The 26388-nt window shown below is 43.9% G+C and overlaps 1 protein-coding gene across 2 annotated transcripts in view; it reads left to right on the forward strand.

Moving 5' to 3' along the window:
- Nucleotides 1-26388, forward strand: part of RNF144A (ring finger protein 144A) — a 168291-nt gene that overhangs the window by 132463 nt on the left and 9440 nt on the right. For both annotated transcript variants that reach the window (XM_069235884.1, XM_069235885.1), the window contains 3 exons: nucleotides 18386-18593; nucleotides 22704-22851; nucleotides 25706-25795. In XM_069235884.1, the coding sequence (XP_069091985.1) occupies nucleotides 18386-18593; nucleotides 22704-22851; nucleotides 25706-25795 (446 nt within the window). The remainder of the gene's footprint in view (nucleotides 1-18385; nucleotides 18594-22703; nucleotides 22852-25705; nucleotides 25796-26388) is intronic.

Here is a 26388-nt window from a genome sequence, read left to right on the forward strand (position 1 = left end):
AAGTAACACCACACTCCTTCCACATAGCTTTGAGGTATGCAGACATGAAGTTACTACCTCTGTCTGACACCACTTCTTTAGGGAAACCCACCCTGGAAAAGATTCCCAAGAGGGCTTTTGCCACTACAGGAGCTGCAGTGGTCCTTAAGGGTATGGCTTCAGGATACCTAGTGGCATGGTCCACTACCACAAGGATACACCTATTTCCTGAAGCTGTTGGAGGGTCAAGGGGGCAAAGGGATGACCAATCTCCTGGCAGCTCCAGGCTTAGGGTCCCTTGACTCGGTATAGAGGAGGTTATCTTCCCAATAGACTTTATGGCTATCAGTGATATCCCCATTCTCCTGTTTAACAGCTTGCTGTCTTAAACCTTCTAGTGTGGGGCAGGTCTGCTGTGCCACACTCAGCTCTTCCCTAGCAGCCCCCCTGCACCCAAAAGCTCAACAGTGTCTGCTGCCAGCTCATCTGGTGTAGGTTCTGCACAGGGAGAGGATTCCTCTTCCTCAAAAGTGGAATCTTCTGGAGAGAGAGGGATAGTGGGCAAGGATTTACCCTTCCTACCTCTAGCATTTGGGAGCACTTAGTCAATTTTTCCAGGATCCATGTTTCCCTGTCCTCTTTGCTTCTGGGCCTGAGCCCTTGTGAGAGCAAAGATATGCCCTGGAATGCCCCCAGCATTGCTGCATGATCCTCCAACTCCACTGCAGCCCAAGCTGATGTTTCCAAATCCTTTTCTATTAAGTCTACAGGTATATCAGTGGTTACCACAACTTCCTTTGGGCCAGTAAACTCCACCACCCCCCAGTTGAGATTCACAACAGCTATGGGGTGGGTAAGAGTGTTGTTATGAGCATCAGTCACTTGGTACTGCTGACCAAGTAGGTGATGTTCAGGGGCAACCAGTTTCTCAATCACCATAGTGACACTGGCTCCTGTGGCCCTGTAGGCCTCAACCTCAACACCATTTATTAGGGGTAGTTGCTTGTACTTACCCATATTAAGGGGACAGGCAACCAAGGTGGCAAAATCAATATCACGGTCACAGACTAAAACAGCCTCTGTGGTCTCCCTAGCAAGACCAACCCCAACTACATTACCAGTGGTGACCCTAGCTACACCCTTTGATTGGCTATTTGTAGTGTTCTTCCCACCACCGCTATTACTAGGGGCAATAGATGACTCAGTTGGGGTTGTGGTAGTGGGAGCCTTGGTGTTTTTCTTTGGACAAGTGGAATCACTTGCCCAATGGCCTTTACTTTTACATAAATAACACCATGGCTTCTTTTGATTGTGTGAAGAGGATTTGGACCCACCTCCACCAGAGGATTTTTGTGGGCCTGATGAAGACTCAGAATTCTTATATTCTTTGTCCCCACCCTTGTCAGAAGACTTTACCATCTTTCTTCTTGCCATCCTTGTCACCACCTGTATGAGCTTGTCTGCTCACTCTTGTTCTGACCCATTTATCTGCCTTCTTTCCCAATTCTTGGGGAGAGGTCAGATCTGAGTCTACCAAGTTCTGATGCAACAAGCCAGACACACAATTATTCAAAATATGCTCTCTCAAAATAAGATTAAACAGGCTTTCATAGTCAGTCACCTTACTGCCATGTAACCATCCCTCCAAGGCCTTCACTTGAACAGTCTACAAAGTCTGTCCAGTCTTGAGAGGACTCTTTATGGTATCTCTGAACCTTATCCTGTATTGTTCAGTTTTTAAGCCAAATGCATGTAAGAGTGTATCTTTCAAAACTTTGTAGTTGTTGGCATCACTCTCCCTGGCAGTAAGGAGTCTGTCCCTACATTTGCCAGTGCAAGATAGCCACAAGATAGCAGCCCACTGCCTTTGAGGGACCAACTGTACCATACAGACCCTCTCAAGTGCAGAAAAACACTTGTTTATGTCAACCCCCTCCTTGTAAGGGGGGACAATCTTATGCATGTTTCTTGAATCTGTTTCTCTAACAGGATGACTATCAAGATTGCTGCTGCTGCCACCATGGGGAATGAACCCCAACCTCTGTCTTTCCCTCTCTACATCTAGAGACTCCCTGTCTAAGGCCAACTGCTGCTGTCTCAGCTTCAGTCTGACCTTTTCCAAGCTCAGATTTCTGAGTTCCCTGTCGAGGGTGTTACCCTCAGGGTGGGATGCTTAGGAGTTTTCTGACACAGAGGTAATGTGGGAAAGGGCAGAAGTGGACCTTTCTCTATCTACCTGAACCCTAGTGACCTGGCCGTCTGGAGTGAAAGGTGCCCTACTGGTGTGTGACCCCCTCCCACTACCAGCTTCACTAGGTGGCCTGTTAACTGAAAGGTCTTTGAAAGTACCCTCCCCAGAGTCCTCAGGGACCTCCACTGGAACTATCTGGGTACCCCCCCTCCTCTATCTCCTGATCCTGGGTTTGACCAGTCTGACTCTGGTCACTTTCAAGGAGAATTCTAAGAAGGAGATCTTTTGTAGGGTTCTTACCAATCCCTAAACTCCTTTCTATACAGAGACCCCTCACACTTTTAAAGCTTAAATTATCATAAGTTGTCTGCACAATGTTGGGAGTGGTCTCTACCACAGAAATAGTGGACACAAAGAGTTGATGAGAGAGAGAAAACATTTAGAAAACTTTTAAAGAAAAGAGAAAAACTTTTCTGAAACTTTTTAGAAACTTTTTAGAAAGAAAGTAAGACTGTTAAGGTTACTTGTGTATATTTCTAAGTAATTAGAATGTGGGTTTCCTATGAAAAGCACCAATGACAAAGTGGTAAAGCAGTTACAAGTACTTTTCCCACCACTGCACTACCAATGTAGGAGGCTGGCCTGGCTTATAGTGGGTACCAATGCTACTTACACCTTGTGCTAGGTCCAGTTATCCCTTATTAGTAGATTAATAGTGTTTTAGCAGCTTAGGCTGATGGAGGTTGTAGGAAAGTACCATCTTGCCTGGCATGTTACCCCCATATTTCACTGTATATATGTTGTTTTAGTCTATGTGTCACTTGGACCCTGCCAGGCAGGGCCCCAGTGCTCATAAGTATGTGCCCTGTATGTGTTCCCTGTGTGATGCCTAACTGTCTCACTGAGGCTCTGCTAACCAATTTGGAAAGCTCTCTCTGCTTTCCATATTTGTCACTAACAGGCTAGTGACTAAATTTACCAATTCACATTGGCATACTGGTACACCCATATAATTCCCTATTATATGGTACTGAGGTACCCAGAGTATTCGGGTTCCAGGAGATCCCTATGGGCTGCAGCATTTCTTTTGCCACCCATAGGGAGCTCTAACAATTCTTACACAGGCCTGCCAGTGCAGCCTTAGTGAAATAACGTCCACGTTATTTCACAGCCATTTACCACTGCACTTAAGTAACTTATAAGTCACCTATATGTCTAACCTTCACCTGGTGAAGGTTGGGTGCAAAGTTACTTAGTGTGTGGGCACCCTGGCACTAGCCAAGGTGCCCCCACATCGTTCAGGGCAAATTCCCCGGACTTTGTGAGTGCGGGGACACCATTACACGCGTGCACTATACATAGGTCACTACCTATGTACAGCGTCACAATGGTAACTCCGAACATGGCCATGTAACATGTCTAAGATCATGGAATTGTCACCCATGATCCCCCGGGTCTCTAGCACAGAACCCGGGTACTGCCAAACTGCCTTTCCAGGGTCTTCACTGCAGCTGCTGCCAACCCCTCAGACAGGTTTCTGCCCTCCTGGGGTCCAGACAGCCCTGGCCCAGGAAGGCAGAACAGAGGACTTCCTCTGAGAGAGGGTGTAACACCCTCTCCCTTTGGAAATAGGTGTGAGGGCTGGGGAGGAGTAGCCTCCCCCAGCCTCTGCAAATGCTTTGATGGGCACAGATGGTGCCCATCTCTGCATAAGCCAGTCTACACCGGTTCAGGGATCCCCCAGCCCTGCTCTGGCGCGAAACTGGACAAAGGAAAGGGGAGTGACCACTCCTCTGACCTGCACCTCCCAGGGGAGGTGCCCAGAGCTCCTCCAGTGTGTCCCAGACCTCTGCCATCTTGGAAACAGAGGTGTTTGTGGCATACTTGACTGCTCTGAGTGGCCAGTGCTAGCAGGTGACGTCAGAGGCTCCTTCTGATAGGCTCTTACCTCTCTTGGTAGCCAATCCTCCTTCCTAGGTAGCCAAACCTCCTTTTCTCGCTATTTAGGGTCTCTGCTTTGGGGATCGCACCAGATAACGAATGCAAGAGCTCATTAGAGTTCCTCTGCATCTCCCTCTTCACCTTCTACCAAAGGATCGACCGCTGACTGCTCAGGACGCCTGTAAAACCGTAACAAAGTAGCAAGACTACTACTAGCAACCTTGTATCGCTTCATCCTGCCAGCTTTCTCGACTGTTTACAGGTGGTGCATGCTCTGGGGGTAGCCTGCCTCCTCTCTGCACCAGGAGCTCTGAAGAAATCTCCCATGGGTCGACGGAATCTTCCCCCTGCAACCGCAGGCACCAAAAGACTGCATCAGTGGTCCTCTGGGTCCCCTCAGCACAACGATCGTGGTCCATGGAACTCAGCAACTCTGTCACAGTGACTCCCACAGTCCAGTGACTCTTCAGTCCAAGTTTGGTGGAGGTAAGTCCTTGCCTCTCCACGCTAGACTGCATTGCTGGGTACCGCGTGATTTGCAGCTGCTCCAGCTCCTGTGCACTCTTCCAGGATTTCCTTCATGCACAGTCCAGCCTGGGTCCCCGACACTCCTTCCTGCAGTGCACAACCTTCTGAGTTGTCCTCCGGCGTCGTGGGACTCCCTTTTGTGACTTCGCGTGGACTCTGGTTCACCTTACTTCCAAGTGCCTGTTCAGGTACTTCTGCGGGTGCTGCCTGCTTCTGTGAGGGCTCCCTGACTTGCTGGGCGCCCCCTCTGTCTCCTCCTCCAAGTGGCGACATCCTGGTACCTCCTGGACCACAGCAGCACCCAAAATCCTCTACCGTGACCCTTGCAGCTAGCAAGGCTTGTTTGCGGTCTTTCTGCTTGGGAACACCTCTGCAAGCTTCATCGCGACGTATGACATCCTTCCTCCAAAGGAGAAGTTCCTAGCTCCCTTCTTTCTTGCAGAACTCCAAGCTTCTTCCAACAGGTGGCAGCTTCCTTGCACCCTCAGCTGGCATTTCCTGGGCTCCTGCCCACTCTCGACACTGTCGCGACTATTGGACTTGGTCCCCTTGTCTTACAGGTACTCAGGTCCGGAAATCCACTGTAGTTGCATTGCTGGTGTTTGTTCTTCCTGCAGAATCCCCCTATCACGACTTCTGTGCTCTCTGGGGGTAGTAGGTGCACTTTACACCTACCTTTCAGGGTCTTGGGGTGGGCTATTTTTCTAACCCTCACTGTTTTCCTACAGTCCCAGCAACCCTCTACAAGCTCACATAGGTTTGGGGTCCATTCTTGGTTCGCATTACACTTTTGGAGTATATAGTTTGTGTTGCCCCTATACCTTTGTGCTCCTATTGCAATCTACTGTAACTTTACATTGCTTGCATTACTTTTCTTGCTATCACCTGCATAATTTTGGTTTGTGTACATATATCTTGTGTATATATCTTATCCTCATACTGAGGGTACTCACTGAGATACTTTTGGCATATTGTCATAAAAATAAAGTACCTTTATTTTTAGTACTTCTGTGTATTGTGTTTTCCTATGATATTGTGCATATGACACCAGTGGTATAGTAAGAGCTTTACATGTCTCCTAGTTCAGCCTAAGCTGCTTTGCCATAGCTACCTTCTGTCAGTCTAAGCTGCTAGAAACCTCTTCTACACTAATAAGGGATAACTGGACCTGGCACAAGGTGTAAGTACCTCTGGTACCCACTACAAGCCAGGCCAGCCTCCTACATAGGTAAATATAGCAGAGCAGCTTAGGCTGAACTAGGAGACATGCAAAGCTCCTACTATACCACTTATATCATATAAGTACTATATCATAAGCAAGACAATACTCAGAGTTACTAAAAATAAAGGTATTTTATTTTAGTGACAATGTGCCAAAAATATCTCAGAGGATATACTCCCTTAGGAGGTAAGTAAAATATACAAAATATACACATAAAACCAAATCAGGTAAGTAACACAGTCAGAAAGTAGTGCAAACACTGTAGAATGTAGAATACAATAGGATGCAAAAGGCCTATGGGCAACACAAACCATATACTAAGAAAGTGGAATGCGAACCACGAGTGGACCCCTAGGCTAGTGTAGTGCGTAGAGGGTCGCTGGGAGTGTAAGAAAACACAAAGGGTGTCCAAGATACCCCACCCTAAGACCCTGGAAAGTAGGAGTAAAGTACTACTATTCCCCCAGAAACACACTAAAGTCGTGATAAAGGATTTTGCAAAGACCACAACAGACTGCAAAGCACTGAAGATGGATTCCTGGACCTGAGGACATGCAAAGGAAGGGGACCAAGTCCAAGAGTCGTGCAAGTGTCCGGGGGGTGCAGGAGCCCACTAAATCCTGGAGGAAGGTGCAAAATGGCTGCCTCCGGATGGAAGAAGCTGAAGATTGCTAGGAACTTCTCCTTCGTGCAGAAGATGTCCCACGGAGTGCCGGAGGATGCAGAGTTGTTTCCTTGGCAAGCTGCAAGACTCGCGGTTGAAGAAAAAGGGTGCTGCCCGGGCCCAGGAAGGACCATGATGTCACCACTTGGGAGAGGAGACAGAGTGGGCCCTCAGCAATGTAGAGAGCCCACGCACAAGAAGGTAGACACAGGTTCAAAAAGTCTGAACACAGCAGTCATCTCAACACTGCAAAAGAGGGTCCCATGACACAAGAGATCAACTCGGGGAGCTGAGCGTCGCAGGACAGAGTGCTGGGGACCTAGGCTTGGCTGTGCATGAAGGATTTTGTGGAAATGTGCACAGAAGCCCTTGTAGCTGCAGTTCACGCGGTGCACAGGATTACTGTCTGGATAGGGGAGGCAAGGACTTACCTCCTCCAAATTTAGTCAGTTGGACCACTGGACAGTCTGGGTCACTTGGGTCCACCACCTGTGTTCCAGGGGCCATGCTCATCAGTATGAGAGGGTCCCAGAGTACCGGTGATGCTGAACTTTGGTGCCTGCTGGAGCAGGGCGAAGATTCCGTCGACCCACAGGAGATTTCTTCATGGTTTCCAGTGCAGGATGAAGTCCGGCAGCCCCCAAAGCATGCACCACCAGGAAACAGTCGAGAGAGGCGGCAGGTTTAGGCGCTACAATGTCACTGGTAGTCTTCTTGCTACTTTGTTGCAGTTTTGCAGACGTCCTGGAGCAGTCAGCGGTCGATCCTTGGCAGAAGTCGAAGTGAGAGGTGCAGAGGAACTCTGGTGAATTCTTGCAAGTCGTTATCTGAGGAAAAGCCTACTGGAGAGACCATAATAGCCCTCAGAGGAGGATAGGCCATCTAGTCAGGTAAGAACCTATCAGGAGGGGTCTCTGACGTCACCTGCTGGCACTGGCCACTCAGAGGCCTCCAGAATGCCCTCACGCCTCTGGATCCAAGATGGCAGAGGTTTTGGACACACTGCAGGAGCTCTGGGCACCACCCCTGGGGTGGTGATGGACAGGGGAGTGGTCACTCCCCTTTGCTTTGTCCAGTTGCGCGGCAGAGCAGGGACTGGGGGTTCCCTAAACCGGCGTAGACTGGCTTATGCAAGGAGGGCACCATCTGTGCCCTTCAAAGCATTTCCAGAGGCTGGAGGAGGCTACCCCTCCCCATGCTTTAACACCTATTTCCAAAGGGAGAGGGTGTAACACCCTCTCTCAGAGAAAATTCTTTGTTCTGCCTTCCTGGGACTGGGCTGCCCAGACCCCAGGAGGGCAGAACCCTGTCTGTGGGGTGGCAGCAGCGGTAGCTGCAGAGAAAACCCCTGAGAGCTGGTTGGCAGCCCCATGGATGCATGGAATTGGCTTCCCAATACCAGATTAGAAATGGGGGGGACAATTCCATGATCTTAGACATGTTACATGGCCATATTCGGAGTTACTATTGTGAAGCTACATATAGGTATTGACCTATATGTAGTGCACACGTGTAATGGTGTCCCCGCACTCACAAAGTCTGGGGAAATGGCCTTGAACTATGTGGGGGCAACTTTGCTAGTGCAAGGGTTCCCTCACACTTAGTAACTTTGCACCTAACCTTCAGCAAGTGAAGGTTAGACATATAGGTGACTTATAAGTTACTTAAGTGCAGTGAAATGGCTGTGAAATAACATGTGCCTTATTTCACTCAGGCTGCAGTGGCAGTCCTGTGTTAAGGTTTGTCTGAGCTCCCTAAGGGTGGCAAAAGAAATGCTGCAGCCCATAGGGATCTCCTGGAACCCCAATACCCTGGGTACCCAGGTACCATATACTGGGGAATTATAAGGGTGTTCCAGTGTGCCAATTGAAACTGGTAAAAGTGGTCACTAGCCTATAGTGACAAATGTAAAGGCAGAGAGCATAAGCACTGAGGTTCTGGTTAGCAGAGCCTCAGTGACACAGTTAGTCACTACACAGGTGTACACATTCAGGCCACAAACTATGAGCACAGGGGTCCTGGATAGCAGGATGCCAGTCAGACAGGGAAAAACAAACTGACATACATGTAAAAGTGGGGGTAACATGCCAGGCAAGATGGTACTTTCCTACATATATGAGCACCGAGAAATATTGAAAAAGAGCATGATGATTCAAAGATTTGACAAAAAGGCTAGGGGATATGGAATTGGCATGGCTGACTTCCTGGAAATGGGAATGCGAATACAATGCATAAGATGGCAGGGAAATTCAGACAGTGGGAAAAGTTGATGTAGTTGCTTTGGTAGAGAGATGCAGAACATGAGATAGCGAAGTGACACCTATACCATGCCTTAAAAAGAACCGCATATAATATTGAACTTAGAAATACCAACATAGAACATTGGCTGGGAAACATTAACAAGAGCATATGGCAAGACGAAAATGCATCCTTGATGTGGGATTCAGCCTCTCCATTGTTTATCAAAATCTTCTACAGTGGCATATAGCAAGATTGTGGGTCAGGGTGATGTTGGGGCTGGGAGAAGTAGAGAAAAGAACATCACAAAGCACGACAACAGTGGAGCTATAGAACAGTATATCAAGGGTTCATGAGGAAAGGTAGACTCAGACACTGGGACAGAAGAAAATTGAGAATTTTAGACACTGAGAAAATGTTATTACCAGACCCAGAGATAGAGAAGCAGAAAATCAATGAAGTTGCAACAAAGACTATGATCCACATTCCAAAATTTAATATGGAACGTGTGATGACCTAATACCTACACTCCATTGGATATCTTACTATGTATTGTTATGTGTTATACTCTTTAATGTCCAACTCTTTAAAAAGGGTAACAACAGTGACATATTGTAAAACTCATCTAGCTCCTTTCGGCCTACACAGGGTGTGAACAAAACCTGCTGTAATTCACATTATTTCTAATAGAGACTTAACTAGCTGAGAGTTTGCCCAGTGAATTTCTATATGGGCACAACCTAATAGAATTATTTTTTGTGAAATATTAAAGATGTACCCATATACATTTGGTGTTGTAATGGTGATGCCTTCTAATCATAATTGTAGGGTCTGAACTTTTTCATAGGGGTAGTAGAGAACTGCAGTCTGCATGGTATTTACTGTACCTTGATCTGCGCACACATCATTAACTTCATTACCTAGGGAAACATGTGAAGGCTGGTGTACAAGGATATCAATTAGTAATGTAGTTACCATAGCCTGTTCAGAGAGGTGCAGTTGTCTTCCAAATGGTAGCCATTTAGGCCCTTGTTTTTTTTTAACTACCTAGTTTTTGAACTGTATCTGGAAGTGCTGTTAAAATGGATTGGAAGTGCTAACCACTGTCGCTGACGTTTAAAAGAAAGTCTGGTGCTGCAGAGCATGGGTATGAGTAGTGTGTGCATAGTTGTTTATTAGAAGTAGCACTTACTGAACACTGATTTATTGAGTTATTTTTGATGTGCCTTAGGAATATGGTACAAGGTCACTCCACCTCTACTGGAAAGGCCTTAGACTGCACTGCTTTACTTTCCTAAGTTATTCCAGTAATAGGAATGAGAACTCAATTCCCAGTAGAAGGAACGTTGTGTATTTAATTGCTTTTAAAGGACTTTTGTCCTTCCCAACTAATAACCCACTTTCTTTTACTAACCAATCATCGTCATCAAAATGTCTTTCTTTGGGTAAAAACATGTTAGCCATAAAAGACACAAGGTGCCACCTCAATTTAACAGCAGCATTTAAAAAGCTAGCAACATAGTAAGTAATACTTTCTTCAGACAATAATTGTAAAAACAATAAGGAGGTCGAACTTCACTAAAAGGAGGATTAGTATATACATTCCTGGGCTTCTCATAAGATTTGCAGAACAGTGTAAAATGTAAGGTATCTTGTGGAGACACATGAGCAATACCGGAAGGTCCCAACATGTTTAGGTCATCTAGCCTTTTGGGGGCACTAGTGATAGGTTGAACAGGCTAAGTCGGAATCTGGTAAGTAAAAATCACTGGGCACTATCTGTCACAAATGTAAGATGAGGTTCCATTGACTGAACTGTTTTTAACAATATAAACTCTTGAACTGTAAATTTCTGTAATTCCTGATTTTCCGTATCCACTGACCTTTGCATTAAAGAAAATGTTTAACCAATGTCAAATCAGACTTAACCAGTCCCACAGAACTGGTAAGTAGATATACCCTTCCCATATTCTGGAAAGACTCCTTGATGTACTTAAGCCATGGAATGCGATTAGCGTTGTCAAGGGAGATACATTCCTGCAAGATTTCCCTATCAAGTTAAGCTTTTGCGCTTTTTAACATATTTACCCAACACAGAAGGGGTGAAGGGGACGAAGGTCCAGTGTGTCGGTGAAATAACATGCACTAAGTTCTTCATGAACAGTAAATAATGGAATGCTTTGAGGAACACTTAGCAGACACCAATAATCTGTTACTGAGTAATTTGAGCATACCCGCATATCTCACTACCATAGAAAACTTTAGGAAGACATTTTGCCTGATATACCTTCAGTAATGTCTTCAGTGACTTTCTACCTAGTCTGGAGGCAAAACTAGATACTGCAACATTGGCCCTTGTAAACTGAGCATGCTTAGCTTGTATCAGGGGTTTTCAGCTCGATTCAGAGTCTGACAAAATTCCCAAATAAGAAGGTGCAAGAACCTTGAATAAGTTTTGATCCCCCACCCGCAGGTTTTTGGATTTGGTTAGTCGAGGTCCTGCCACCATTATAAAAGATTTATTAAAATTCGAAGCTACATCCATCTCATCCATGAAAGCCACAAATTCTTCCAAGAGGATTTGCAAACACCTGATGATTCTGGCCAACAGAACGGCATTGTCTGCATAAAGCAGTAATGGCAAAGGGAACCAATTACGGGGCATTGCGCTCTTGCTGCCACAAATGCCTGTTCTAATCAATTGATATACAATGTAAATAAGAAAGGAGCAAGAATGCAACCCTTCCTAAACCCCTCAGCCAGTATTTAACAAGGCATTGTAGCCTATTCTTTAAGTGTGATTTTTCTGCATTTTCTAAAATATCCACTGCCTGACTGCTTTGAATGCCCTTTATAAAAAGAGCCCTTTATATGTACTCGAAGGGACTGAAACCTCTGCATATTGACTTTTACACATTAATAGTAAATAAAGTCTGCAACTATTTTTCAAAGCATTAGAAGAAATCCTTGATCCGCCCTTTGCCTGCTTGTTTTCACACTATTTCAAGAGCATTGTGTTTTACTGACCTCTGTTTCTTCCAATCAAGTTGTCAACTTTTCTATTTGTACATTGCCTATTTCGCCACCCAACTCAAATGTGATCTCCTCCTTGAGTTTAAGATGCTATTGGCCACCTTATTCATTAAAATTCACGGGATCTGTAGGTAAAAATTCTTCACTTCATGATCTCTTGATGGAGACTCATGGTGAGAGCGTGAATGCCTTTATTTTACTAAATCAGCTTTTGACTCTACCATCCCTTATTCAAGATGACAAGAGATTGCCACTGAGGGACTGGCATTAAAGTGGTTTGTCAGCTTCCTGTTTGATTTGTACCTATGTGTTGATTTGCCTCATCTTGCCTCTGTGTCTCACTCTCTCGGCTCCAAAGTTCTCCAGGAATTATGCCCCTCCCTCTTTCTTTGCAACAATCATATTGAGCCTTTTGCAAAACCTATGCACACACACACATTTTTGTTCTAAATGAATGTGGATGATATCCAGTGACTTCTTCATATGGGTGGTGTTTTACCATCAGCAGACGGTTCTCACCGTATACAAGGGCAGTATGGGAGTGGATGGGTACCCATCGGCTCAAACTGAATTCAGACAAGACCACAGTGTTGTTACTGGCTGCTGATGCATATCTCTAGTCCAATACATATTGCACTAAGTACTACTCAGTGAAGTTGGTTAGAAACCTGGGTTTTACATTTTTGTATAAACATAATTGATTGATTACATCCTTGGGGCAATTGGGTAAGTCGAGGCAGAAGAAGAAAAGCAAGAAGTCAAAACTGCTTTCGACTTCTCCTCATCCGTTGGCCGACGCAACGATGGAGTGTTGTCATTCTAGGCCTCGTTCTTCGGAACCTTGACTGACTCTGCATTTACTCGAGTTTCCAGGTTCCAGAGCGGCCCCTCCCTAATTGAAATATTTTAAGAGACTATGCTCCTGATTTTTGGCCAGTCCAACCCTGCCAGCGCACCTTTGGGCCCTGCTGGGTTGAAGCATGGCCCATTGAGTTCTACGCCACCGTCTTTTGCCTCAGTGCTGATGGGCTCCCAGGCATCCAGTCCTGGATCCGGACCGGCACCAACACCCAGTTAGCAACAGATTTTGCCACCACCTGCCCCACTGGCAATCCATTACTTTGGAGAGGTGGGTTATACAGATCGTCCAAAGGGGCTACCCCCTTCTGTTCCAGACTACCCCTCCATCCATGCCACCATCTTACTAGATGACGGAGGATCATGTGTCTCGTCTCTGTGAGAAATTTGCAGCTCTCTTGGCCATGGGAGCCATAGAGAGGGTTCTGGTGCCAGAAGTAGGCTCTGGTTGCTACTTTCTGGCCTCCAAAAATGGTAAGGGTCTTTGCCCTGTTCTAGACCTACAAGCCCTTAATGTCTTCCTCTAAAAAGGAGAAGTTCAGAATGCTCACATTGGCTGAGGTCTTGTCTGCTCTGGACCCAGGAGACTTTATGATAGTGTTGAACTTGCAGGACACTTATTTTCACATCCCTGTCCTGCCTGCCCACAGACGTTACGTGTGGTTTACGATACATCACAAGCACTTTCAGTTTACCGTGCTTCTCTTTGGCTTTACCAGTGCCCCTTGGGTGTTCACCAAGGTAATGGCAGTGGTTGTAGCTAATCTGCAGCGATCCAGGGTTTCAATCTTCCCCTCTCTCAGTGATTGGTTGTTGAAGGCAGGCTCACCCAAGGCTGTCTCCCAACTCCATACTATGGCGAACCTCCTGCATTCACTGAGGTTCACATAAACATGTTGAAATTACACCTGACTCTCTCTCAGATGTTCAGTTCTGGTTCTGGTGCAGTTTCTGGCTTATCCTCCGAGCTGTGAGTCTAGGATATTCAGGCTATGATACCAATGTTTCAGCCTCTATCTTGGATTTCAGTGAGAATAACTCTGAGGCTGCTGGGCCTCATGGTCTCCTGCATCCTGCTGGCAACGCATGCCAGATTGCATATGCAGGCTCTGCAGTGGGTTTTGAAGTTCCAGTGGGTGCAGCATCGGGGCAATCTCTTTCACATGGTCTAGAGATCAGAGGGAACTGCAAAAGACCTGCAGTTGTGGGTAATGAACCACGATTGGGCCAGAGGCAGATACCTCTCCCTTCCCCTACCAGATCTCACAGTAGTGACAGATGTGCCACTCCTGGGATGGGGCGGCCATCTGGGAGAGGTGGACATCAGAAGAATCTGGGACTCCACATCAACATGCTGTGGTTCTGTGCAATCCAACTGGTATTGAAATCCTTTCTTCCCTCTGTCAAGGGAAAGATAGTGCAGGTGTTCATGGACAACACCACCACCATGTGGTACTGCAACAAGCAGGGCAGGGTGGGGTCGTGGACCCTTTGCCAAGAAGCTCTTCACCTCTTGACATGGCTAGAACAGCAGGGCATACACCTGGTAGTTCAACAACTGGTGGGCTCTCTGAAAGCCAGAGCGGACGAGCTCAGCCGAAAATGCGTAGCGGATTACAGATTGTGTCTCCAGCCTGAGGTGCGCAAGGTCTCTTTCAGCAATGGGGAGAGCCTTGGTAAAATCCGTTTGCCTCCTCTGAGAATGAGCAATGTTAGCAGTTCTGCACACTGGAGTTTTGAAGACAGCACTTGCTTGGAGTCGCTTTTGTCTTTAGTGGAATTCATGCCTCCCGTATGTCTTTCGGCCCATACCAATCCTGCCTAGAGTTCTCAAGAAGATCGGGAACGACCAGGCCCAAGTAATCCTCGTGGCTCCAGATTGTGCACGGAGAGTCTGGTATCCTGAGCTGCTGAACATGCCTATTGATCCTTCGATCAGACTGCCTCTTTGGGAAGATCTTCTGTTGCAGCAGCAGTTCTTCTTCCAAACCTGTGCACTCTGTGTCTTCTTGCATGGAGATTGAGCGGTGGCAGTTGAAAGCTTTTGACCTTTCTCCCACAGCCTGTAACGTCATCTTGGCAGCCAGGCATCCCTCCACCAAAATAACATACGCCTGTCTTTGGAAGAAATTTGTGGCATGGTGTAGAGACAAGTCTGTTGATCCAGTTTCTGTCCCTCTTTCTGAGGTGCTACTGTTCACTGTTCGCCCTAACAGGGCTCTGCTTTAGGCACTCTTAAGAGCTATTTATCTGCTATCTCTGCTCTTTTTGCGGTTGCCTGAGCAACCCTCCTTGTTCATGTCTCCTGTTGTACATAGGTTCCTCAAAGGTCTTACTTATCGCCTCCCTCCATCCTTATTCATTATTCCACAGTGTGATCTTAATTTGTTCTGACCTTTTTGATGTGTGTTCCTTTCAAGCCTCTTCACAATTACCCCCCCAGGCTTCTCTCATTGAAAGCAGCCTGCCTTGTACCAATTAAATCTGTCCTCAAAGTGAGTGAGCTGCAGGCCTTACCATCTAAGCTGCCATACCTCTCTGTCTATCCTGACAAAGTGGTGCTTCGCACTAGGGCCTGTTTTCTGCCAAAAGTGGTCACACCTTTTTATGTGGGCCAATCAATCACCTTACCTACTTCGTATGTACCCCACCATCATCTAAGGAAGAGGAGAGACTCCACTGCCTGGACTCACAAAGATGGTGATCTACCTTGATCGTACAAAAGAGTTCTGGATGGACAGCCAACTGTGCGTGCGGTATGTGGGTGCGCAGAAAGTTCTGGCCACGCAGAAGCGGATAATCTCTAGATGGGTCCTATTCTGCATTAAGATCTGCGCACTGCCCAAAAAGCAACCTCTTGAGGTCTTGTGAGCTCATTCCACCATAGCTACAGCTGCGACCACAAGGTTAGCATGTGAAGTTCTGGTCCTGGACATCTATCAGACAGTAACATGGGCATCTCTGCACATGTTTACCAAACACTGCTGCCTGGGCAGTCAGATCCGTAGGCCCATTCACTCCTGCAGGACTTTCTTGTTTGAAATTGGCTCACAGACCCACCTCAGGGGATGATATTGGCTGAGTATCTATTCAAAGGTAAGGAATCTGCAGCTGGAAGTCTCTATCAGATGAACAAGTTACTTACTTTTGGTAACGCCTTATCTGGTAGAGACTATATCTAGCTGCAGATTCTTTATCCACCCTCTCATCCTCCTAGTTTTGACACATCAGTGGTCACTGTTCTTCATGGCTCTGTGCTTCTGGTGTGGGAAGTTATGAAAAGAAACTGGCGTTGGGGTCTGGGTGGCGCCTATGTAGGATCAGCAGTGTAATTTCAGGTATGGACGATGACAGACGCGGATGCCACCTACCAGCATGCAGGACTACTGCTCATGAAAAATCTTCTGGATCCAGTCTAACACCTGGGGAGAATTCAAAGTTAAGAAATCGGCAACTAGATATAGTCTCATCCAGGTAAGGCGTTAGTGAGGGTAAGTAACTTGATCTACAGTGCTAGGCATCAACCATAAAACCATTCATGGCAGTGCTCTGTACTTCAGCCTGATCAGTTTCAATGCTACTGACCCTCTTGAACTCTTCCAATTCATCTTAGACCTATACTGAACTCATTATTTTAGGAAACGCATGGCAGCTTTGATCTTTTCCACCTCTTAATGCACCAAGTGTAATGGGGGATGCCCTTCACCTTGGTGATATGAACATCCTGCAGTTTTACAATAACTCCATAAAAATCCTATTAACATCCCATACATACTTTTGAGGTTCATAGGAACTATCATTCAGTCAGTACTACACGTACGTCCTGCCTAATTTACACAGCTTAATGCAATATTTACAAGAATCGCTAGCTACGCAGCATTCAAAATCTGTTTTTAGAAGGCGTACCTCAGGCTACTTCTTATGTCTTCATTATCATTACCTCTCCTTGTTCCTTCTGCATGCAAAACATATTATCAGGTAAGTTCTGTGAGTCTTAGTCAACAAGAAAATACTTGACTGGTAGTGAACCATTTGCACAAATCCCTTGTGTACTGTTGCATCAACTCAGCCACCAGGACTCAGGGACAAAGTGGGGGTATCTGAATATTGCAATATCTCACCAGATCTAGCCCATGTCTGTGCGATATCCCCACGTAAACATTCTGCCCATTACGTTCCATAACAGATATGGATTAATTCCATGGGAGAATATGCATATTACAGTACACTGCTATGCTGGTCACTTGTCTGCCTATATGACTTTACTACTTCTCCATTGATCTTAGCAATGTTACATCGGAGTGACTGCTGTAGATCCTCTTCACATCAAAGGGTCCGCAACCATATGATGTGCCAGTGGACTTTGCAAATTGCATTATGTCAAGGATTGCAAAGGGATGCCCATTGCAAACCTTGTGGCACTTGAGGGTTGAAAATGGATATTTTGACCCACTTTAATGTGTGAATCTGGACCTGTATGTTTTTGTTATTCTTTATCTCTCTTTTAAAACAGTGTTTTGTGTGTGTGCTTTTAACTTTGGTACCTTGTTAAAATGGCCATTCTGTATACATAGTGAACTTAACAGTTAGATATAATAATTTCCAGTTTCATATCGCATATGAAGCACCCAAAAGTTGATAGGAGAATGCTTGCAATTAGCCTAACCATCCCACCTAACGCCATCTCAGCTTAGACCCTGCCATACGCAAAACAGTCTTGATCCTGCTCTTGTGAACAGTCCAGCCTGAGCTGCCAGGCCGAATCCCCCCTAAACTGGAACACAAGTAACCCGCGCAGGTTTGGCCCTAGTTATGGGCTCATCATCTGAATGCTGCTTGGTTCATGTGACACAGTGTACATGGGATCCTCGCCTGGACCTACCCATGCCACTTAGGGTTGTACATGAAACCCACAAAACTTGATGGGAGGAAGGCATTCCATCCATCACTTTTTTGTATACTTTAATGTGTCACCCTAAGTGGGATTGCTTGTGTTCCTGTTCAGGGAAGACCTGGTTTGGCTTGATTGTTCCAATTGGAACAGGGTCAAGGTTGATTTGCATATAACTGGGCCCAAACTAAGGTGACATGGTGTACAGAATAAAAATATATTGGGAATGCTCCCCTCAGTCTTTACCAGTAGCTGAGATTAATTCAAGCATTCCATCCATCATTTATTTGTATATATTAGTGTGTCATCCTAAGTGGGACTGTTAGGCCCAGATGTGGGTCCTGTGCACAGTGTGTTGCTGGAACCATGCTGAACCTGGCTGATGAGTCCATAACTAGGGCGCAACCGGTCCTGGGTTGCTTGTGTTCCAGTAGAGGGAGGACTTGGTTTAGCAGTTCAGGCCCAACTGTTCCATTTGAAGAAGGGTTAAGGCTGATTTGCATATAGCTGAGTCCAAACTAAGGAGACATGGTGTTCAAAATAACAATGGATTGAGATGCGGCCCAAGTCTTTACCAGTGGATGAGATTCAAGCATTTTTATCCATCTCTTTTTTGTATACTTCAGCAGTAGCACAGCCACATATTTTGCAGTATTAAATACGGGCATTGCACATGTAAAATTGCCACCAAAACTTCAGATATATTCAAGCAATCTTTCCTACTCTGCCAAAGCTAGCAGATAAAGTGGAATGCTTTCTTGGTATCGCCTGCATCACTGTTTATATTTGCCTAGGTAGTGAATGTTGATATTATAAAAGTTTTTTGGGTTTTCTTTTTAGAAATTCTTTTAGATCCATGTCGAACCTGGTGTCCATCTTCTTCCTGCCAGGCAGTCTGCCAACTTCAGGAAGCAGCGCCTCTAAATCCACAACTGGTACAGTGCAATGCTTGTGAAATTGAATTCTGTTCTGTATGTAAATCCAGCTGGCATCCTGGACAGGGGTGCTCAGAAAACCTGCCAATTACCTTTCTTCCTGGAGAAGCTAGGTATGTATTTTATGATACTACTATTAGCATAAACACATTTTACATTTCCTGTGACGGTATAAGCAATAACCTTTCTTTAAATAATATTTATGCAAGAAATATAATGTTACAACAAAATAGAGGTGTGACATAGAATGACAATGCCTAGACAAGAGAAAAATATGTCATCTTTGTAGATGACTAGTAGTCTCTTGGAGACAAGCAGAATGTGTTTTTGGGTATGCAAACTAATACTTGAACGCTTATTGTTTTGCTTGCACATTCAGAACTTTGACAGTAATGGTAGCCATTCTATGAGAGCTAGGCAACATTCGGTGGGCCTAGTAGTTTATCACACCTTTGTCTACAGCTGTCTGTTTTCCCCATTTGACTCATTACATTGTTCCCGCTTTCCCTGCACCCACTTAGGTCTCACCCTCTTCTTCCCCGCTGCCCTTCAGTCCCAACCCCTGCCTTCCCCATGACATCCTGACCATCCCTCCCATTGTCACTGCCATTCCCTCTAGCCCCTCAGGATCCACTCAACTGGTGAGCCGGATCATTCCTCACCCCCATTCCCTTTCAAAGTAGGTGTTATTGAGCATCCTGTAAATGTGGATGGCCGTGAAAGCCCTGTCCTTGTCCAGTCACTTAAGGTAAAGAGCAGCAAGAGGAATATTAATCATTCATGTTTCTTGGGTGTGATAGAAAAGGTATCAATTGTTCGGGTTCTGAAAAAACGTAAAAACTAATAATCCTAGCCAAGGAGCCAGCTAGACCAACATGAATGGAAAGTACATCGAAAATCAATTACTTCGTTTGATAGTAATGCATCACGTTTCTCTAGCCAGTGCTAGGATTTTTTTCTTTAAGAAAATAATAATAGCTCATAGTCTGCCCTCCTTTTTTAGGGGGAGTGGACAGTATCTAATGTGTGTGATCAAAAGATAAATTTGTAGCTGTGTAGCAGGATCTTTTCTTGCCAGGACAGCCTCCTTATACAAATTGCTAAATCATGGGATCAGATTTGTTTGGTGCTCGCCTTCAGCACCCTTTGTATTCAATCATTCATAGAAAGCAGTGTTGTGATCTGTCTTAACACTTCCGATTCAAGACTTTCAACTGAATTTTGTTCATACTTTGTCTCTCCTGAGAAACGGATTAAAAGCGGTCATATGAGACTCACTGTCTTTCCTGTATTCCTCCAGAGTAGATAGGCAATCATCTGCTGCGTCGGTTTTATGAGGCAATGTCTCGATATGAGGAGCCTGATCAGTTTGAGATTGCTTTTATCGCCTTTAATGTAGTTTTAAGCATGGTTTTAATAAATGTGGACATTACAGTTGACAAACTGGAATTAATTTGCTTCTTCTGAAGCATTGTTTGTGTACAGCATGTATCATCAAACACTTCTGTATCTTCCTTTCCCCTTTAATTTCTTTTGAGATTTGAGCCTCCTAATCATTTAGTTCTGGAACAGAGGACAGTACTAGTAATTTATAGTTATTCTCTATTTTAATTTAGTTGCAGATTGATAATTCTCCCGACTCAGTGCACAGTTTGTGCACTGTAGCTGTAAGTCTACTAGGGCTGGTGATTGGGTTAGTTGGACTTTTTATGTTGCTAGAGAGGATTGATTTGCTTTCATTGTGCTTTAGACAATATGTTCTGCCCCATCATGTTGGAGTCTTGAATACAGATAGGAGTAACTAGCCCAGTCGGCCAAGTATGGCATTGCCATAGGGTTAATAGTGGAAAGAGTAGGACCTGGAGTATAGCCTGGATATGTATTTCTCCTTAGTGCACCCAGCTATATTCTATGGGGTTAGTTTAACATGAGTAGGGCAATATTGTTTTTCTTATCTCTGCTCTTGGCCCTTTTCAGTTGGTGGAGCTAACTCAATTGACCTTTCTTTGATACAACTTGTCATCACCAGTGCTGTTTTTTCCCTCCTTTCCAAGTTCTTTGCTCTGTAATGCTGCTGTTGTTGACTGTGTCATTGATGACGTGGAGGCTCTTGTGAGCTTTGGCATTAATACACAGAAGTTTGCAATTGGTGTAACGTTTGGGATTAGGAGGGCTGTTGGCAAATGCTCTGGCATGTCCCCACATTGCTGCCAAGTTGAGTTGATTGAGCAACTTGTGTATACAGTGGATATTGTTTCTTCTTAAGGTTTTGGCATTTGAGCCCCCCCACACCTTCTGCCTAGAAACATTCATCCTGCTCCAGATCTCGTGAAGTTAGGATCTCTTATCAGGTGGCAGAGTGGTGGGGCACGTAACCGTTGGTAATTCAATTCTCATTCTTGGCACTTTGACAGAATGTCAGGAGAAGGTGATATTTTATTGCTTCTTTCCTTGCTCCCTTTTCCTCTGGAATGTTCAGTTGTATCTGTTATTTTGGTCATTCACCAACCATTCTTCAGAAATGCGTTTAAACTGCAGCAACACTGATCGCAGCTGTTATGCTTTTGTCTGTCCCAGTTTGCAGTTATTATATAAAGGGAGGCTTCTTCGCTAGCTATATTATCATTTTTACATTGTCACTGTAGTGAATTACACAATGGGTGCTGCAGTCCACTTGCGACATTTAACTTACAGGCCCCGGGGCGCGTGTAAACATGATTACAGCAAATTTGCTTGTTTTGTTTTTTTGGAAGTACCATCCTTTCCCCACCAAAGAGAAACAGGCTTAAACTAGCCATGCCTCTGTTATTCCAACAGAAGTAATGAGCCAGTTAGTCTTTGGACATTCCTGTGTGAAAGTTTCTTTCCCTCTGTGTCCTGTTTCAGACATGTGAGTGAAGATAGCAGGAGGTCTGACTTTGTGTGGGAAGAATACCTCAAAGTTCTACTCTCCCATGCACAATAACCACTCAGGTGCAGGTCTGTGCTTCTCAGTTATGTCTACACGTATTTCCTTCTCTTGCTAATGGTGCTCTCCTAACAAGGACCAATGAGCAGAGCTCTAATTACAGCATTCCTCCAACATAGTTTTCTGGGTAAAAATCGGGCAAATGACAAATGTGAATAAAGTCACTTGAGGGCTACTTGGTATGTTTGAATGGGGTTTTCTACAGTCCTTTGATGGCAGAACATAACTTACTAGAAATCATGTTTTTGGCATTTGCACTAAAAATGTTTGCCCGTGGAGTTAATTTTCCCTTTTTTCATAACATTTAAGAAAGAAATCTCTTATTCTTGTTAAATATTGTTCATGCTTTGCTAGTGAAACAGCGCCTTAGGCTTATGCTGCAGTTGCATATTGATGTCCCCTTTACTGTGGAAACATGCAAGTTAGACAAAAGTTCATGTTTCACTTTTGTATAGTATGTAGCTGGGCCTTGTCTCCACAAATCACATTTTACAGGTAAACTTGTAAAGGTCAATGACTGACCCAAACATTTCACAAATGGGTTGCTTTTGATATGTGCAAATTGCAGCTTTGCCTGCAATGTTCAAAGACTGATTGTCGGCCATTTTGGTCTGATTTAAAGCCCAGCTGAGGTTTGCTTAAGGATTTTAATTTTAATACCATTTATGAAATCTTTGCACAATTGTACCATGGACTTACCTAAAAGACAAATATGCCAGTTGTGACTCGCCGGTTAGTCTCCACATTATACAGGAAAAAACCACAAACATTGGGCGGTGGCTAATATGCTCCTATTATCCGGAGCGCCAATATAGCTTGTAATATAGGTCTATAACATCAGTAATTCTGAAAAATCCTGAAGATGTTTCCATCTATCCTAGCAGTGTTTTTCTACTTCTGTTGTCACTCAAAAGTTAATGACATTTTCTTGAGTTGTAAAATATCTTTGCCTAAATAAAATATTACAAGATATGCTATTTGTTGATATCAAGGGTGTTGAGTTATGTCCAGGAGGGGAAACCATATGTAACAACTACCTTTTTAAAGAAGTTCAGTTTGGATGTATTGCATGCAAATGAATGCTTTGTGGATACTCTGAAAATATGACATGGATCTGGGCGTCTGACACCAACATTGAACATCATGTTCATACTACTTTTACTTTAAGACAGCATTAAAATGAAGAAATACACTGTTGGCTTACTTGAGATTGGATGCTGGTTATTTTAATGCAGATGATTTTATTTCTAAACAGCTCTGTTTTTAAAGTAGAAGAGGATGATGTGCCAATCAAACGCTGTCCAAAGTGCAAAGTTTATATTGAGCGAGATGAAGGTTGTGCACAAATGATGTGTAAAAACTGCAAACATGCCTTTTGCTGGTACTGCTTGGAATCTCTTGATGTGAGTATACCGTGAAGGTGTTTTACAGTTTTTCACTTTCTTTTAATATGGTAGATATTGCTAAAGAAGTTCAGATATATCATGAATTACTTTTGAATGCAATTTGTAAAATTTAACTTGGACAAATGAACTACTTTTTAGTAGGCATGCAGTCAAATGTGTGTGTTGGAAAGTCAGAAAGAATAATCCACAGATACTTCAGTGCATCAGCAGGGATTTATTCCATAAAATGCAGGTACAGGGATCAAGTGAGTACACACAGCATCAGGTAATATCTTGCCCAGTTAACATTCAAATCAAACCCACCTTGCACCTTCAACCCCCGCATATCAAAGTCATGCACATGCCAACCTAACTTGAGAGCTGACACTTTCTGTAAGCATACACAATCATGCACACACAACATTTCACACCTTCCTCATTACAGTACCTGCCCTGACAAATACCTCCCTAAACCAATTCCAGAGAAACAATGACCACCCACAGTATATCTTTTAAAATTCCCAGGTAGCCCTCTCATCTGTTATTTGTGTTTTTATACTTTGTCGTGTAAAATCACAGATGTCGTCATTCAATGTCTCATTCACTTAGTCTCTCCTTCTCAATATTTTAAGTTGCTCTTCTCATTGAATTGGCAAATCTGCTGGAATGTCAAAAATATAATGTTCTCGCCATGCATTGAACTGACTATGGGCTACCTCCCTCTTTTCAACAGCACGCAATCATCATTACACAGAGACTCCAAAGATTCCACACAGTACCATTTATATCTAAGTACCATTCATTGAACATACTCTCGGCTACCTCCCTCTTTTCAACAGTATGCAGTCATCATTACACAGAGACTCCAGAGATTCCACACAGTACCATATGTATCTAAGTATCTTTGACTGTGTCCAGACAGCTGGCACTCCTTTCTTTGGTTTCTCAAGCAACTTGATCCTTATACGTTGCCCTTTTTTTACCATTATTGATGTCCATATGTCTACACATTTTATTCTTGTAAACTTTTACTCTTTCTTTTAATATTGCGAATGCAGCTCTAAGAATTGCAACACTTGTTGTCTGGCCACCATTCAGGAGTGTGATTTCCAGCCTCTCAAAAGCTTACAACAGGTATAACATTTGACAGATGGGAGGATTTTTTTAATATAACAGTAGCAAATCTTGTAAACCTTTCTTTTAACTCACTCCTTTAATAGCTATCCGGATAGGCTTTATGACTCTGTTGACGCTTCTACCTATCCATTAGCCTCTGGGTGGTAAAAAAACCTGGTCCCTTGGGCATGACCCCATTTTTTTTATTTTAATACTTTACAACTCAGTGACAAAGTCAGTACCAGTCTTCTCAACCATCCTCAACTCTGCCAATTTGGAAAACAAATCCATTGCGACCAAAAGCTTAGATCTCCTTCCTAAACAAGATGGTAAGAGCATAGACAAAATCCACCCATAATTTCTGCCAGGCACCTGGTTACTCAGTCGGGTATGAAACCACAATACTTAATTTGGCAGATTTATTGGTAATCTTGCATAATTTGTAATAATGTTCCTATTTATCATCTCATCTATCTCAACAGTGATACTCCTTGGTTTTCCTTTTGGTCCCACAGATCCATAAGATACCCTTGTGATGGTTCTACAATGCACTGTCTCAATAAAGAATTGGCACCCATCATGAAAACTCCACCAACCATTGCAAATATACCTGTCATAAAGTTTGCAGAATGGTCTCGAATCCTTCTGGAGATGGAGCTATTCAGGCCAGCTATCCTGTAAATATTTGGCCATCCATTTATGACAGCTTCTAGTTTCATTTCCTTCCTTCACTACTGTTCCAAAATGACCTTGACAAAAATGATCTCACTCATTCTCAACCTCCTCAAAAGTATAAGCTGCCTAACATTTAAACATTCAAGCTTCTTGAGGTGTCAAATGACACATGCAGTCCAGTTCCTAAACATACTTTACGGAGAACTGGAAAGGCTGACTTTTAGCCACTGGCCTTGTAAGCCTTGATGTAAATGTTCTTCCAGTACTTGCTGCCAATACATTTACGAAATCCTTGCAGTCAGTCCTAAGAATACGTTTTGTTCAACACAAAAACATTCTGTAAAACACGCAAGAATGTCTTTCTCAATTACAGCTTTGTATCTGCTCCTGCTGTCGTAATTTTTTGTATTACACTTGATGATATAGTTGGTATGGTAGAACTGAATCTATATCACCAATGCAGTACATGGTATAGGTTTACATTGTGCAGAGTTCCTAAGATAATTTCTTTAGAATATAGGCCTTGAAAAACTGATGATTTTTTCCCTTCACATAATTTGTGTTTCAGTTTCCAGGAACCACGATCAGAAATACTGCTTTCTATTTCTTCAAACATAGACGACTTGCTTTTGCATGCTTTTCACACTTTGTAAAATTTCTCCCAACTTAAATTATAAGCACATCTGTTATGCCAAGTGCAAGGGTCATAAAGCATGTTTTCAATTTAGCACTTCTTAGTTCTGTGTGCTGAAAAGCAGCAGCAGTAAGAAAAAAGTACATGTAACATGCATGGTGTTTATGAACAAAAGAACATCTTTTCTCTTAATAATTAAATCTAAGAAAGTGGCATTACAAGCACACAATAAACAGTAGAGTGGTTTGCCATGCCTTTCTCAGCAGAAACATTCAGCTACTGTATGTTACATGATTCTTATTGATGGATTAGGCAGCTGAGTGTTTTTTCCTTAGCAGTGTTTTGAGTTTTTTTTTCTTTTCTGTATCCGCTTTCCCCGTTGCAGACAAATGCTTACTCGATTTTCAATGAATGTCTAATGTATGTATGTTTTTAAATGTTTTGTAGGATGATTTCCTTCTAATACATTATGACAAAGGTCCATGTCGAAATAAATTAGGCCACTCTCGGGCTTCTGTCATCTGGCACAGGACGCAGGTAAGTAGGCGCTGAGTTTTTAACCCAAATTATGCTACTGACCAGTGTTAAAGGATTGGAAGTGTTTAGAGTTTGTTTATTACTGGATGTCTTATATTTTGCACTACAGATTTATTTTATTACTTTTGTAGAATTTAAACATAATTCTGCATTGCAGACATTTTTAGAGTCTTCATGTGGGCATTGGTTGTCTGTTGTTGCCTATGATTGCTTGCACTGCTAAAGACATTTCTGAGCAGCCATATATGGTACAAACAGCTAACAGATGTCATCAAGCGTGGATTCTTTGCCATTTCAGGGGACTAATCAAATGCCACTTCCTCAAGGGTACCAAAGCCCACACAACAGCCCTGTGCATGACCCCTGAACCAAAGCATTAAAGAAAGCAATTTATGTAGAGATTTATATCTCTGCTTGTTATGGTTTCCGCTACACAATTGTCTCCTATATAATACAAGGGTCAGTCAACCCTTTCTCATGTTGGGATGGCTGTACTGCCTATCTCAGTTCTGTGCTCCTGATTCAATGGCTTCTCTCCCTGTTGTTTTTGTGCTGCTCCTGGAGCAGCATTCCTCCTTTATCATCCTTGTGCT

The sequence above is a fragment of the Pleurodeles waltl genome, chromosome 5 (assembly GCF_031143425.1).
Source record: "Pleurodeles waltl isolate 20211129_DDA chromosome 5, aPleWal1.hap1.20221129, whole genome shotgun sequence".
NCBI lineage: Eukaryota > Metazoa > Chordata > Amphibia > Caudata > Salamandridae > Pleurodeles > Pleurodeles waltl.